This window comes from Centroberyx gerrardi, chromosome 23, assembly GCF_048128805.1.
Source record: "Centroberyx gerrardi isolate f3 chromosome 23, fCenGer3.hap1.cur.20231027, whole genome shotgun sequence".
Taxonomy (NCBI): domain Eukaryota; kingdom Metazoa; phylum Chordata; class Actinopteri; order Beryciformes; family Berycidae; genus Centroberyx; species Centroberyx gerrardi.
Window position 1 is genome coordinate 1,355,115 of NC_136019.1, and position 13,830 is coordinate 1,368,944.

The following is a 13,830-nucleotide window of genomic DNA, read 5'->3' on the forward strand; positions in this document are numbered from 1 at the left end:
ATACAATATGCAAAGTGTTTTAAAATGGCAATAATTAATGCCACCAAGACAGCTCGAAACGTTGTGTTAGTGATGTCCTGGAGAAGTATCCAATAGGCCAATGAGAATAGACAACAAGTCGTTATTAGTCATAAAAGAGATGTTGGATTTTTAGCAGTTTAGGATGCAGAATTTTATTAGATTTGTTAAGGAAACTGGTAGGCTCAGATATGGCGGAAATGCAACGTTAGAGTCGGCCAACTTAACTAAGAAGATGAAAACGTACGAGCTCTGTTGGGTTTAGGTCTTATAGTTTCTCGGGAATCCAGGAATTGAACATGAAGGCAATAATAATGAACGTATCAAGTGGCACATGGGTTGGATTAAAAAGGTGGAATTTAGTCTCATGGTTCACACTCCGAAGCAGAAGGTGGCGGTAATGCACCTATAACGCTGGTTGCCAACCGCCGTTAAAAAAAAACAAGAAGAAGGTTTTAGTTTCTAGTCGGATAACATTCGTGTCCGCACCAAAACCAGAACTGTCTGTTAGCTCGTAAACAATAATGCTAAGCCTGAAGAAACATCTCCAGTGAATAATTTAGCGTCTGTTGACAGGATTCATGAGAACACTGCGGACTCCGGGACACCTGAGAGTTTCAGTAACATGTCTAAAGCTGAGATACTGAGAGGAATCGTCACCGAGAGACTGGCAGCAGCCGCCCAGGAAATCTTAGCGGTTGTAGAAAGAACGGTAGCCGGTTACGAGGAGGAGGCTTCGGGCTTCAAGCAGGAGATCGACCGGCAGAGGAGACAGCTGGATGTTCTCCTGCAGCCTCGAGTCAAACTAGAGAGAGCAGGTCAGTGGCAGACTTACTTCTCTGTGTTATAATAGTAATAATTATCCTGCAGCCTCAAGTCTAGCCCAGACGGGTACCGCTGTATAATGGAGAATCGCACCGAACTCCATTTAAAAAATCTGATATTTTAATGTTGCGTTGCGTATCGGCAAAGCTACATACCTCGTAAAACACAAGTTAAGATCTTTAACAAATCCATGTGACTCACGTTTCAATTCGGCCTGCATCCAATACACCAAGCAGCACTTTTACGTTTAATAAAATGGCAACTTTTAGAATCGGCTATCCTGTGATTCCCGTTATCTTCTTTCACTAAAGTACACCGAAGTGGGCGGCAGTGAGCATTGCGATCCAATTCTAGCATTTGTAATTTTTATTGAACTAAAGTGCTGCTTGGTGAATCACTTGTACGCCGAATTCCCCAGTAGATCCCAAGGATTTCTAAAAGGTCGTAAAGTCGTGTTCTACCAGTATGGGTTTTTTTGTCTTTTACCAAAAAAACAAACAAAAAAAAAAAACTGAGTTTGGCAGGACGTTCTTCCTATACAATTTGGAACGGAACATATCTGGGCAACCACAAGTCATCCTAAACAGAACAGAACATTTTAACAGGGGCATGGATGCATACCAACATATTATCCACAGTGCATTAGCATGGAAGCACAAGTAAAAGACCAGTGTCAACAAAGCAGTATAAACAATAGGACTTCCAGCTTCAACTTTCAAAACAAACAACTTTCAAAATAATATCCTTATTGACGAATATGGATTGCGGTGTTTTTTTTTTGAGTATTATAAAGTACAGAAGTAGATATAGGCGAATGCATAAAGGGAAATACAGTTTAAAACAAAAAAGTAATTTTCGCAACATATACGGCCCGGCCTTTATTTACCTCAACTGCAGAGGGTACTAGGCCTTTATTGGAAGCAGGCTTATATTAGAGACAGGCCTTTATTTCTAATTCCCTGTTTGATAAGTATATTTGCTCATATTTTAGTACGAAGCCTCCTTGTTTTCTGATCTGCTTCTGTTGGGGTTCGTTAGGTAGCCGTTTTTTTGTTACTGCAATGCATTACCGATAATTACGGTAATCGACCACGGCATGCTCCAGAGACTTCCGCCGGCCGAGTGGGCTAACTTCCGGTTAGCCCTCTGCTAACTTGAATGGGGATAAAATAATTTAATAATGCGGCTCTTCTAGACTTTACTGTTAACTGTTACTGTTACTTACCATCGTCCACGGCGGTGCGACGTCGAAGTGAGAGGTCGTTGCGCTGTAGAAATTTTTGTAGCCAACCCCTGCTAGCCACAAACATCTTGCCTCCATCACTCACCGAAGGGTAGATCTCCTTCGCTTTGTTTTGTATCATTGTTCTTGATACTCGGTTATGTTTGTCCCGCATTGAGTAAATCCACTCTGAAAGCCATCTCTCTAGCTCCGAGCTAACTTTCTTCCTCCCGCCTCCAGCCAGCCGGGCTCTCCCCTTGTCAGCTAGCAGCAGTTCACTCTTCTGTTTTTTCCAGTACCTAATTCTTTTCGGGTCAATGTCAAAGTGCCTTGCAGCTTTCTCTCCTGAATTTTCCTCCGCATACTGCAAAACTCTCTCTTTGAATTTCACGTCAAATTTCCGTCTGGTGGGTGCCATGTTCGCTCTCTCTGTGTTGTGGAAAATTCAGTCACTGACACTTACACGGGTCCAATATGTTACTTCAAATGTAGCTACTGCCACCTTGGGGTACTTGTACGTTACTACAAACTACAGTTACATTATGTAACAGGCAGTTTACCGGTATCCACCGTTGTTTTTTCCTTAGTTTTTTCCCCCCCAGCCTGTATTTGGGGCCGGTGGCTTTATTTGTTCGTGTCGACCACGCGCCCGGCCATTATCGGAGACCTGGCTTTTAATTGACTGCCGGCCGCTATTAGAGGAAATACGGTATTCACAAAAACTGAAACACAAAACGTAAACCAGGAAGCTTGAAAGGATGGCTACTGCCTTGTTAAAGTCCATTTTAACCCATCAAAAATTCAGATTTTTTTTTTTAAACTAAAAACGTATACTAGACTGTTTTATTTAACCTGCATTTGCTCTGTTCTTATTTAAATCCAGTTTTTCTTATTATTACTATGGGCTGCTGCAGTGGCCCAATTTTTCCTTTTTTTTCAGTTTCATCTAATCTGATGTAATCTAATCTAATACCCCTAATAACTAGATAAATAAGTAAATACGAACATAGATGCATTTATATTTCATATCAATAAAATAATACCAATATTTGCTACAAAATGATACGCAGTCCACTTCTATACCGAAAATATTTTTGTTGGGATGGGAGCTACACTACTAAGTAATTATCTAGTTTTCATTGATAAATAAAAACCGATAAAACATTGATCCCCTGGTGCAGATGGCTGTGAGATACTCTGTGTGTGTGAGGAGGAAGAGGAGGAGGCAGGTGGAGGTGAACTCCCTGAGGAGGAAGAGCAGAACAGACAGCAGCCAAGTATGTCTACAGCTCTCGTCCTAAAGTTTGTTGATAATGTTGTTTATAGTCGGATTTTGAGCCACCTAGAGGCTTAAAAGATCACAGGAGCCGACGAATAGAAACAGGTGAGTGTGTTGGTGTTTGGAAGACACCGACTAGAGAGACAGTTCTCAACCATGAAGAAATAAACGCAAAACTCTGGTCCAGATTCACTGAGATCGTGTTAAGATAAAGATAAGATATCACTTTATTAATCCCCATGGGGAAATTCAGGTGCCACAGCAGCAACTGGCAGAACAGTACCAAGGAAAACAAGTACAGTAAGAAAATAAAAAAGAAGAGGTAATAAGATAAAGGTAATGTACATAATACAAAACTATAGAGACAATGCAAATAATGCAAATGATAATAATAAATGCGTATACATACAGTATATATACTGTGTATATACACAGTCAATTGTGAGGGCAATCTGCACATTTTTTGGGGGTTCAGTTGCTAAGAAAGGTTCAGTTTACTAAGAAATTTATGCAAATCAAGTTTTGGCGCCAACAAGCCATGAAAAGAAGCACTGTGTGAGCAAACGGCCCCTTCATCACCAACTGCGAGCGCAAATCGATAACGAATGTGGCAGATTCACCATTCAACACTCTGGCTGTACCGGTCGGTTCCCAGCTGCTCTGTGGATGTGAAGCAGACAGTGATTCCCCCCCCCCCCCACACACACACACACACACTTTTATCATCTAATTTCCTCTATATTAGCGATGTCCTGATATATCGGTAGACAGTTGGTATCGGCCGATTTGGGCTTTGAAAATCTACTCTAGCAGAGAATGTGATGAAAAAGCCTAGAAAATATCTGCGGTGTGGGATTTCTACAAACTGTCAGAGAGAACAAAAACAATGTATGTTTTCCCCACTTTTATCGTCAAATATACTGATCAGTATTTGATGATAAAAGTGGGGAAAAATCGGTATCGGCCTACTCTGTTGTAAGAATTTAATGTGTGTACAAAACACGCTTACCTTCAAATAATCGAGTGTTATCATGGGTGTTTGGGGTAAAACTTCCTGTAACACGCAAAGACTTGACCATGTAACTTAAAGAAGAAATTACTTTATTTTGTTTTCTCCGACAGTTTGTAGAAATCTAACACAGGTAACATTTTCTAGGCTTTTTGTAAAAAATCCATCACACTCTCCACAAGAGTAGATTTTCACATACATACATACATACATACATACACAGGAAAATAAATCCCAAAGAGTGAATAAAACACTATTGTTGCCCAGGTGTGGAGGACTCTGGGACCCCCGGCCTCCTCTGCGGTGATGAGGAAGAGGAGGGTGAGGATGAAGAAGACGAGTCTCCTGAGCGGCCAGCGCCGAGCCCCAGTCAGCGTCGGGAGAATCTGAAGGACCTGGATTATCAAATACCGTCAAGGTTCAAACGCAAAACTCTTTATAATATATATATAATATATATTATATATATATATAATATTATCACGTAATTACTATGAGAATGAGACGATAGTTTGTAGTTATGTAGTTGTAGTTTTTAGGGGCAAGCTCAGAAAAAAATGACACCAAAGTTTCTCTTCGTTTGGGGTGCAAAGTAGTGAAACATGAAGTCTTCAGGTGTGAAACAGCAATCAAACCCCTTGTTAACCCAATTAAAACTGTTTTAAATATTTTAGTAACATTCAGGCCTTATTTGAGCAAGTCCTGCCCAATAGAAATATGACGCATTCTTTTCAAATTAGCTCTAATTTTACTTTTGTTGCTTGGAAGTTTTATACCAGGGGACTTTAATACATCTCAGTGGGATTTTAAGGCTGATTCTGCTTCAGAAAGCTGGAGCACAGTGGGGGAATACCTCTGCACCTTATGGATGGTATTTGATTACAACACCTGGGGTTTAAAAAAAATCTAAAAATCCTCTGTTCATTGCAGTATAAAAGCACTTAGTTTGTTTTTTCTGTCCAATTTCATAATTTAATTTCATAGTAAAATTTGATAAGAGAAACTGCACCCTCTGTTTTCACATAAAATATATATTAATAAATGTATATTAACACATGATATGTATAAGTATAGTGATGGATGGATAATTACCTCCTTCAATCACAAGTAATTTTAACGTCAAGCCTGTAGTCCGCTCCCAGAGAACTACCGGCCAATCAGAACTAGTGTATTGATAGATATTAATCCCCGGTGCCAATCTCCATCTTTCAGATTATTTTCTCCCAGAGATCAGTCTGAGAGGAGGAAACCCGGGGGACCTCGGATCAGAGGAACGCAGCACTACCTAAATCTCAGGGTCTGCATGCTGGAGGACTCCCAGACTGATGTGCTGTCAAACAACGGTACATTTAAAGAGTTTAATTCCAAATTGAGATGTCCGATAAGGATGTATGTGATGATTTACATGTAACTGAACTATAGTCACCGATGTTGCGCTGTACCTGCACAGGCCTACACCTACTTCACAACATTAGACAGTAATTTATAAACTTGCTATTGGTCTCCACAATCAGAGACTCAAGAGACAGCTGAGCTTACTGGCTTGAACCAGCCTGCTCAGAGGTTCAGAAAAGGAATTGTACCAACAATCATGATCGATCATATGATCACAAGTATTGGGCTTTATTTTAAGGATACAGATCTGATTCCGACTATAAGTGATCAGCCCAATCCTATTGAGAACAGGGTATGACTACTGACTCCTGCTACCATAGCTATGTCTTCATCTTGCATATAACTCCTGTCTTAGTCATGGGATTAGGGATGGGACAATAACCGATATTATTATATATATATCGCGGTAAAAAACAATAACGGTTATGACACCGCCACTAATTTTTATTATCGTGACCACTGCGATAACCGTGACTCTCGTCTGTCATCGTAGATGTTTTATTTTCTCCAAAAAGGAGGCGCTATAATAAACTGTTATGTTCATGTTGCTGACTGAGTTGAAGTGGATGCAGACCAGCAGCACTTTGACACTCATTTGACTTTATTTCACATGCTGTTATTTGGATTTTTATTTGAGTTGTTTAAAACTAGCCTTCCAGTTTATATAAGCTAAACCAGCATTTTATAATTTTGTTTTAAGAAAAAAAGTCATATCTTATGGTTGAAAGGATAAATTACTGAGTGAAGCATATTACAGTACTGTTTTTAAATTTTTCATCTTTTTAATAATTATCGAGATAATATTGTATATGGAGATATTATAATAGAATAGAATAGAATAAAATATAATCGTGCTATGACATTTTCGTATCGGCACAGGCCAACATGGGATACATCTTTATATTTTGGACCCCAACTGGTGTGCTTTGTCTTCAGCCAGAGCCACTGCTTGCTTTTTTCGGCTGCTGCAGACGCTGTCGTTGTGGCCTGCTGTCACCGCTGACAGCGAATCACAAAGAGTGTACCGGCCAAGTGAACTAGTCATTAATGTGCCTGCAAATCCACGGCACCCAACTTCCACAAGACATACCTGCGCTTCCCAGCCTCGCTCTTCACCATCGGCTACTACTTAAGTGGATCTAAGCTTTTACCTTTTTTATGCCCCATGCACTGCATCTATGAGTCCTACAGAGTTAACAGTCCGTTGAGTATTGGACCACAAAGCTAGATCAGGTGTTTGGCTGCTGCTGACCATCTCTGGCAGGACTGTCGCTGGCCTATCTGTACTCATGTTTGGATTGCACTGTGACCCCAAGAAAACTTTTTTTTCACTTCACTGTGCCCACATGTAACGAGGAACGACAATAAAACTGAATTGAACTGAATTAGTCTTATTATGCATTTGTCTCTGTGCCAGTGTTTAAGAAATGCCCGGTGCAGGAGGTGAAGTGTCCCCGAGGCCTACAGGAGGCAGACTTCCTGGACCTGCTGAGGTCCAGCTTCCCTCAGCTGGCTGGAGGAAACAAACCTTTTGACCTCTTCACAGCCGACAGGAGCAGGAAACTACAGCCACTGAACCTAAAGACTCTGACACCAGAGGAGATCCACAGGTCCATCAGGTCCTCTGGAGCAGGGAAGTCGGCCCTCTACATCAGAATGAAGGTAGTTTGTTAGATTTTGTAGTAGAGTTTGTAGTTTGTTGTAAGATTAGACTTTGTTTGCCCAATTTTGCATGACTAGCAACGCCTGTACAAGTCTTTATCCACTACACTACTCAGGAGCATTTGGCCAAGTTCATCAATCAGTATCTGTAAAATCTAGATGATCCTGTCTGTAAAAGTCTTCTCATTTAGTCAATCAAGGATTTAACTTAGCTTACTATCCTTTTCAAAAGTACTAGCATTTAGTCATTTTGTAAAAGTCACTTTCTTCAAATGGTGGAGACGTCATTTGGGATCAAAGCTCTTCATTTCTTCTAGACAGGACAGGAATCCCAGGTCAGCCAAGAAGAGCTTCATCCTCTACAGAGGAAAGACGGAGCCACCAAAGACTCTCCATCCACCTCTGCCATGACAAGTGATCAAACCAAGCCACACACAAGGTAATTGAAAGAGATGGGGAATGTGAACTGTTGCTGTAAGGGCTTGGTATTGATCACATAACATTACTTAACACAACATGCCATAGGGTAGAAGCTTTTATTCAAAGTGTAAATCTATAAATCACCAAATCAATCGATTCTTGGGGAAATAGCTGACTCTTATGGACTTCAAAGACACCACTTGTATACATATAATGAAACTCCTTAATTTCTGCTCCTAGTTCCCACAACAACCCTATTCAACGAGTAGAAAGCAATGGAGCAGACCTGGCCAGCAACTCGGCATCACAACCACAACAGATGGAAACCGAGGAAGCCGATGACGGAGAAGAGTGTGGAGTATCAGAGCAAACCGATGACTTTCTGGCCATCTCGTCTCCCTGCTCTGCAGCTGAGAGCGAACAGGACGCTAGCGGCGAGGACGAGAAGCGAGATGACGGAGACGAGGCAAGTGAAAGAGATGACGATTGGAAACCAGACAAGAGTGATGAGGACCTGAAGGAGAGCGAACCTGAACCGCAGTCACCAAAGACTATGAGGAAGCGACAAGCCAAACGTTCTGGTGTCAAGGCCAAGAGGAGGGAATTGATCCAGTCGTCTTCGAAGACCGTGATTGAGAACAGTAACCTTATTCTCCCCTGCAGAGTCTGCGGAGCTCTGCACAGGTCGACCAGCATTTTGATGAAACACGCCTGGAGTCATGTGGACGATCCAGGGTGTCTTTGCGGGGTGTGCGGAGAACATTCAGACTCTGCGGAGGTGTTGAGGGTTCATCTTCAGAGTCACCAAAAAACTCACGACTGTCCCATTTGCGGAAAGTCTTACCTCCGCATCGACGGCCTCAACGAGCACGTTGCTGCCCACACGGGGGAAAAACCGTATGAATGCGATGTTTGCCATAAAACATTTGCTTTAAAATCGTCCATGAGAACTCACCAGAAGTCCCATGTGGTAGGTAAACCACACAAATGTGATATTTGCCATAAACCGTTTGCTCTAAAGGAACAGGTCAAAGCTCACCGCAGGATCCACATGAGCGAGAAGTCATTCCGCTGCAGTGTGTGCGGTAAATCTCTATGCGACCTTAGATCTTTATCGCGCCACAAGTTGACCCACACAGGGGAAAGGCGCTACAGCTGTAGCGTTTGTGGGAAGCGCTTCAAACTTCCTGGAACACTGAAAGCCCATGAGAGGATTCACACAAATAGAGACAGAGAATACCTCTGCGATGTTTGCTGCAAAATGTTCCTGACAAGCAAGCAGTTACAGATTCACATGAGAACGCACACCAAGGAGAGGCCGTACCATTGCAGTGAATGCGGCAAGGGATTTTCAACCAAGGGACCTCTGACGGTTCACATGAGGATCCACACCGGGGAGACGCCGTACCGCTGCACAGAATGCGGCTGGTCCTTTAAACGGAAGACTCATCTTGACAACCATCTGAGAGTCCATTCTGGTCAAAAACCCTTTGTCTGTGGGGTTTGCGGTAAAGCGTGCTCTCGTCCAGAGCACCTAACCGTCCACATGAGGACCCACAGTGGGGAGAGACCGTACCAGTGCACTGTCTGTGACAAAGCCTTTACTCAGAGCCACTGCCTCAAAGCACACATGAAGAGTCACCGGATGGGAGAAACTGCAACGTAACCACCACATCCGATGACATCAGACAGAAACTTACTTTTTGATTGTTTTTGAATATTGAGAAAGCTCATCATTGGTTGGATTTTTTTGTTTTTCCTCAAAAAGACCTTTTAGTGGTTTAACCTTTGCATTTCAACAACTCCGTGTGTTTGTCCGTCCATCCGTATGTCAGCAGGATATCTCAAAAAGTTGGGCACGGATTTGCACAAAACTTTGTATGAAGGTTGGTGATGGGCCAAGGAAGAACTGATCAACTTTTCATGTCGATTGGTCAAAAGGGGGCGTGGTCTTCCCCAAAAAGGTGCATTTTTGTGCATTTCAGAATAGATTCACATAATATTACAACTTTGACGAAAGGTTGTGCAGGGAAGAACCACTGGGCCTTCTTATGGTTTTTGTGATGTCGCTGGGTGATGATTTTTTATGCATTTAATAATTTAAAGAAATTGAATGATTGTCAATTTGTCTGTTGATTGTACAGGTGATTTGATTGGTTTCCTTGGGGCAGCTTGTGTGTATATATAAGATGACGTCCTATTGGTTAGACTGTCATACAGGAGGATGGTCACAAGACTCAAACATTGTACAGTATGTTCCTTCTCAATAAAAGATCTAGGTACAGCGAGTTTTGTGGGTCAAAAAGTGACGAACAATCAAAAAAGAAAGGGTAACCATAAAGACAGACTCACTGAAAATTTTCATTGCAAAACACTTTTAGAGAAATATTGCTTCCTGAAAGACATTAAGCTTCTCCATATCGAGACTATCTCTCCTCCCAGTTACATATTCCATGTTTTCCATGTACAGGGATTGACCCCCCCATAGTCCCCTCAGATTCCTGAGTGGTTCCCACTATGACCCAAGGATACAGTTTACAGTTTGCATGCACCCAACCGTGATGAGGTCGGCTGCATTTTCACCCATAGTGAACCCCCAACACAAGGAGGTTCTGTGTGCAGAGATCTCCACTCTCTTGGCCAAGAAAGCCATTAGGAAGGTGGGGCAGGACACCCTTGGTTCTACTCCCGATACTTCCTCAGCTCCCTTAGGGAGACTCAGACTGATTCTGCACTTAAGGCGTGCAAGATGCTGACAGTGCCGAGGGTGAAACGGGCCTATAGTCAGATGCAAGTCTGGGAGGGACACAGGTGTTTCCTCAGGTTCCTTCAAGGGCAAGACTTTCAAGTTTTATGTCCTCCCTTTAGGCATCTCGTTGGCCCCCTGCACCTTCATGAGGTGTGTGGATGTGGTCCTGGGCAGAGTTTAACCGCCGGAGTCACTACATTGGCGGAACTGATTTACGGTCATTTCGACACTGCCTCCTTTTCACACAGGAACCCTTTACCGGTACATGTATCGAACAGACTGCATGTGTGAAAGGTGCCGAACAGTTCTCTAGTCTATCCACTCAAAATCTGTGGTATTAACACTAGACAGAGCAGGACACATGATTGTACATTATGTATACATAATCAATTATTTTATTCTTTGTTAAATATTCACATTTTTCAAACAAACAGTGTTATATTCCAGTGGTTTGAATCAATAATACTTTCAGGAACAAAACATTAATGAGAAAAAAAGGTCTGAGGCACATCAAGTGTTGAAAACGGATGCTGGACGAGGCCTAAAGTGTACACTTTTAAAGACGATGTGTCATTTTCAACTGTGTGACAAGACTTTTTTGATACTTCTGAATATATGAGAATACACATACTGACCCTGCATGTTTTGACTACGTTTTGTTGTGAGGCAGCAAAAATGATTTTCTGTCCCAAACTAGAGATATTGAAAATGACGTCATGTAAGAGTCTATAACCTCCAGAAATACAGTAAATATGATCTTAAGGCAACTTCATTGAGTATTTTGTTGCGTGACCTTAGACGTGACGCTCGCTACAAGGCCACATCGCAACCGCAATGGAAAACCACATATCTGCAATTATAGTGTTGCTTTTTGTCTTCGTGAATGGAAAGCTGAGTTGAGTTGAGTTTCGTGACCCTTTGGCCCCTGAAACCTGTTAAAATCCCACTGTAGTGTTTAAAAAAACGGTAACCCTTCCTTTTACAGTCCCCTAATTACTAAGTATTTACCCAGTAAATATATGGTAAATTATAGTATATTATTGGGTAAGTACCACTGGTAAATAAGTAGGTAAATACAGAGAAACTACAGCTGAAAAACCTCCACTATTACCCATCAACTCAACTAAGTACCGTGTAGTTGTGACCGTTTTAGGTTGGTAATAACTCAGATATAATTGCGTACTTTCTAGGAAAGTAGGCAACCAATTCTTAGAAACACCTCCTCTATTACCCATCAATTCAAGTTAAAATTGTAGTTATCCAAGGTTTATGTTGGTAACAGCCCAAGTTTAATTATGTACTATCTAGAAATTAAGATTCCACTTTCCAATAAATTACTTTTTCTTATATAGTTATTGTTCATGCTGTCCGTGGGAAAATAAAGTATTTTCTTCATTTCCCAAAAAAGTTACTTTTTGCAGATATGTGATTTTTGTCCAACAGCAACAACATTCAATACTGACTTATTCAATACAATGAAATGCACCAAACACTCAAATCTTCTTTCAGTCAACTGAGTTATCTTTGACCTTACAGACACCTTACTGAAATCAATTGTTCTTCCATGAATGAATAAATATAACAAAATAGATTTACGGTAACAAAATGCCTGCTGCATGATCTGTAATTGTTCTGATTCAAAATATATGGGGGTAGAGTTACTGTTACTGACTCTGGAGCAGCAACTCAAGTACACTTTATCATGCAATCAAGAAAATAACCAAAAAAACCAACAACAACTTAATCACATTTCTAAAATACTTTGTGTGGGTGCCTGGCTGAAATCTTCGCATCTGTTATTTTTCTTTTTCTTTTTTTTTGTGCAATTGTTCTATTAATGACAGCTCATGTTCCTCTTAAACATATATTTAATAACTTTATGACTCAGCCAAACCACTGAAATACAGTGTAAAATATCAAGAAATGCAGAATTGTCAATTGAAAACTAAACCAATTAGTGAGGAGTTTACTTTTTCTTGGAGATGCAAAGTGTTTCTGCAAGACACCGACAATATGACACAAACTCCATGCATAATGTCAGTATTATATAAAGATACAGGTGCCAAAATAAACCCCAACATAAAGTGTGTTAGCAGGTTGTTCCACCAGAACAGCTTGGCATAAATCTGAACCCTATTGGAGGGACGCCACACCCTAAGCATGATGGGAAGTTAACTGATTCCTTATCTTGGACACCAAATTTGTGGAAGCACCTGTTTTCAGTATACTTTATATCCCAAAATTTACTCAAGTGCTGCTATATTTTGGCTGTTTCCTGTATTAAATCATCAGTTACCATACAACACGCTAACACTGATCTTAATACAACATTAAAAGAAGAAAAAAAAACTTAAAATGTCTCGGACAAAAACTCGATTTTCCTCTATGGCCTCAGTGGAACATATTAGTTCATATTACATAAGCTGTGTTAATGTGTGTTGCTATCAATACACATCATGTTGAAAAGTAACATGCATTTTTAAGAGTGTGCATTTTACAACACTACTAAGTAGAAAAACCTGTAGACTTTGATTCCAAAATTCTCATTTAGAAAAAAAATAAAATCTCAAATTCATGATTTAAAGTGATAATCCGCAAGATTCTTGTCTTTCTTGATTTTGGCGGCTCCTCTGGTGATCAGTGCTCATTGCTTTGGTGTTTTATACTCTGATCAACATACTGTAATAATAAAGGCACTTAATGTAAAGTAATTATATTTCTTCTCTTCCTGTGCAGCAGAGGATTTTTCTCGGGAAAGAAGGAAACCCCTTATTGAGTCTCTACTGCATGGTTTCCATCGACAGAGAGCAGCAAAACGCCAATTTATTTATACAAAAAGGTTGCGGATTGTTACTTTAATATTTTCCAAAATAAATATTCCAAATCATCTCAAAGGTAAGTATCTGGCAAAGGTCTTTAGATAGCGAACAACTTCATTAATAATATCACAAGAGAGCCGGCGTCAAATTATTCCAATGGTGGATATCTCATTTTGGGATGAAACTCGGTTCATATTTCACAAAATAAATGTAACATAACAGTAAAACTACAGTAATACTTGCATCTTAGCTCATCATGTTGCCTCCATGTTGTTTTGTAGCAGCGGGGTTTGGGGGGGCGGTTCGGTTTTGATGCCCATTCCTGTTTTGCCCTCATTTTTCGTTGCAGTGCAAATAATCTGAGATGTTCAAAGCTGGGACGTCTGAAGATTGACCTGAAGTGACCTATTGGACGTTTACTTGTTAAAATGG

The 13,830-nt window shown here is 40.8% G+C and overlaps 1 protein-coding gene across 1 annotated transcript; it reads left to right on the forward strand.

Annotated features, from left to right (window-relative positions):
* Window positions 1-505: 505 nt before the first annotated feature.
* Window positions 506-9,634, forward strand: LOC139922848 (uncharacterized). The gene is made up of 6 exons (XM_071913473.2): window positions 506-836; window positions 4,621-4,771; window positions 5,566-5,696; window positions 7,166-7,410; window positions 7,728-7,849; window positions 8,071-9,634. The coding sequence occupies exons 1-6, from the start codon at window positions 644-646 to the stop codon at window positions 9,494-9,496; spliced, it is 2,268 nt and encodes a 755-aa protein (XP_071769574.2). The 5' UTR covers window positions 506-643; the 3' UTR covers window positions 9,497-9,634.
* Window positions 9,635-13,830: the final 4,196 nt, after the last annotated feature.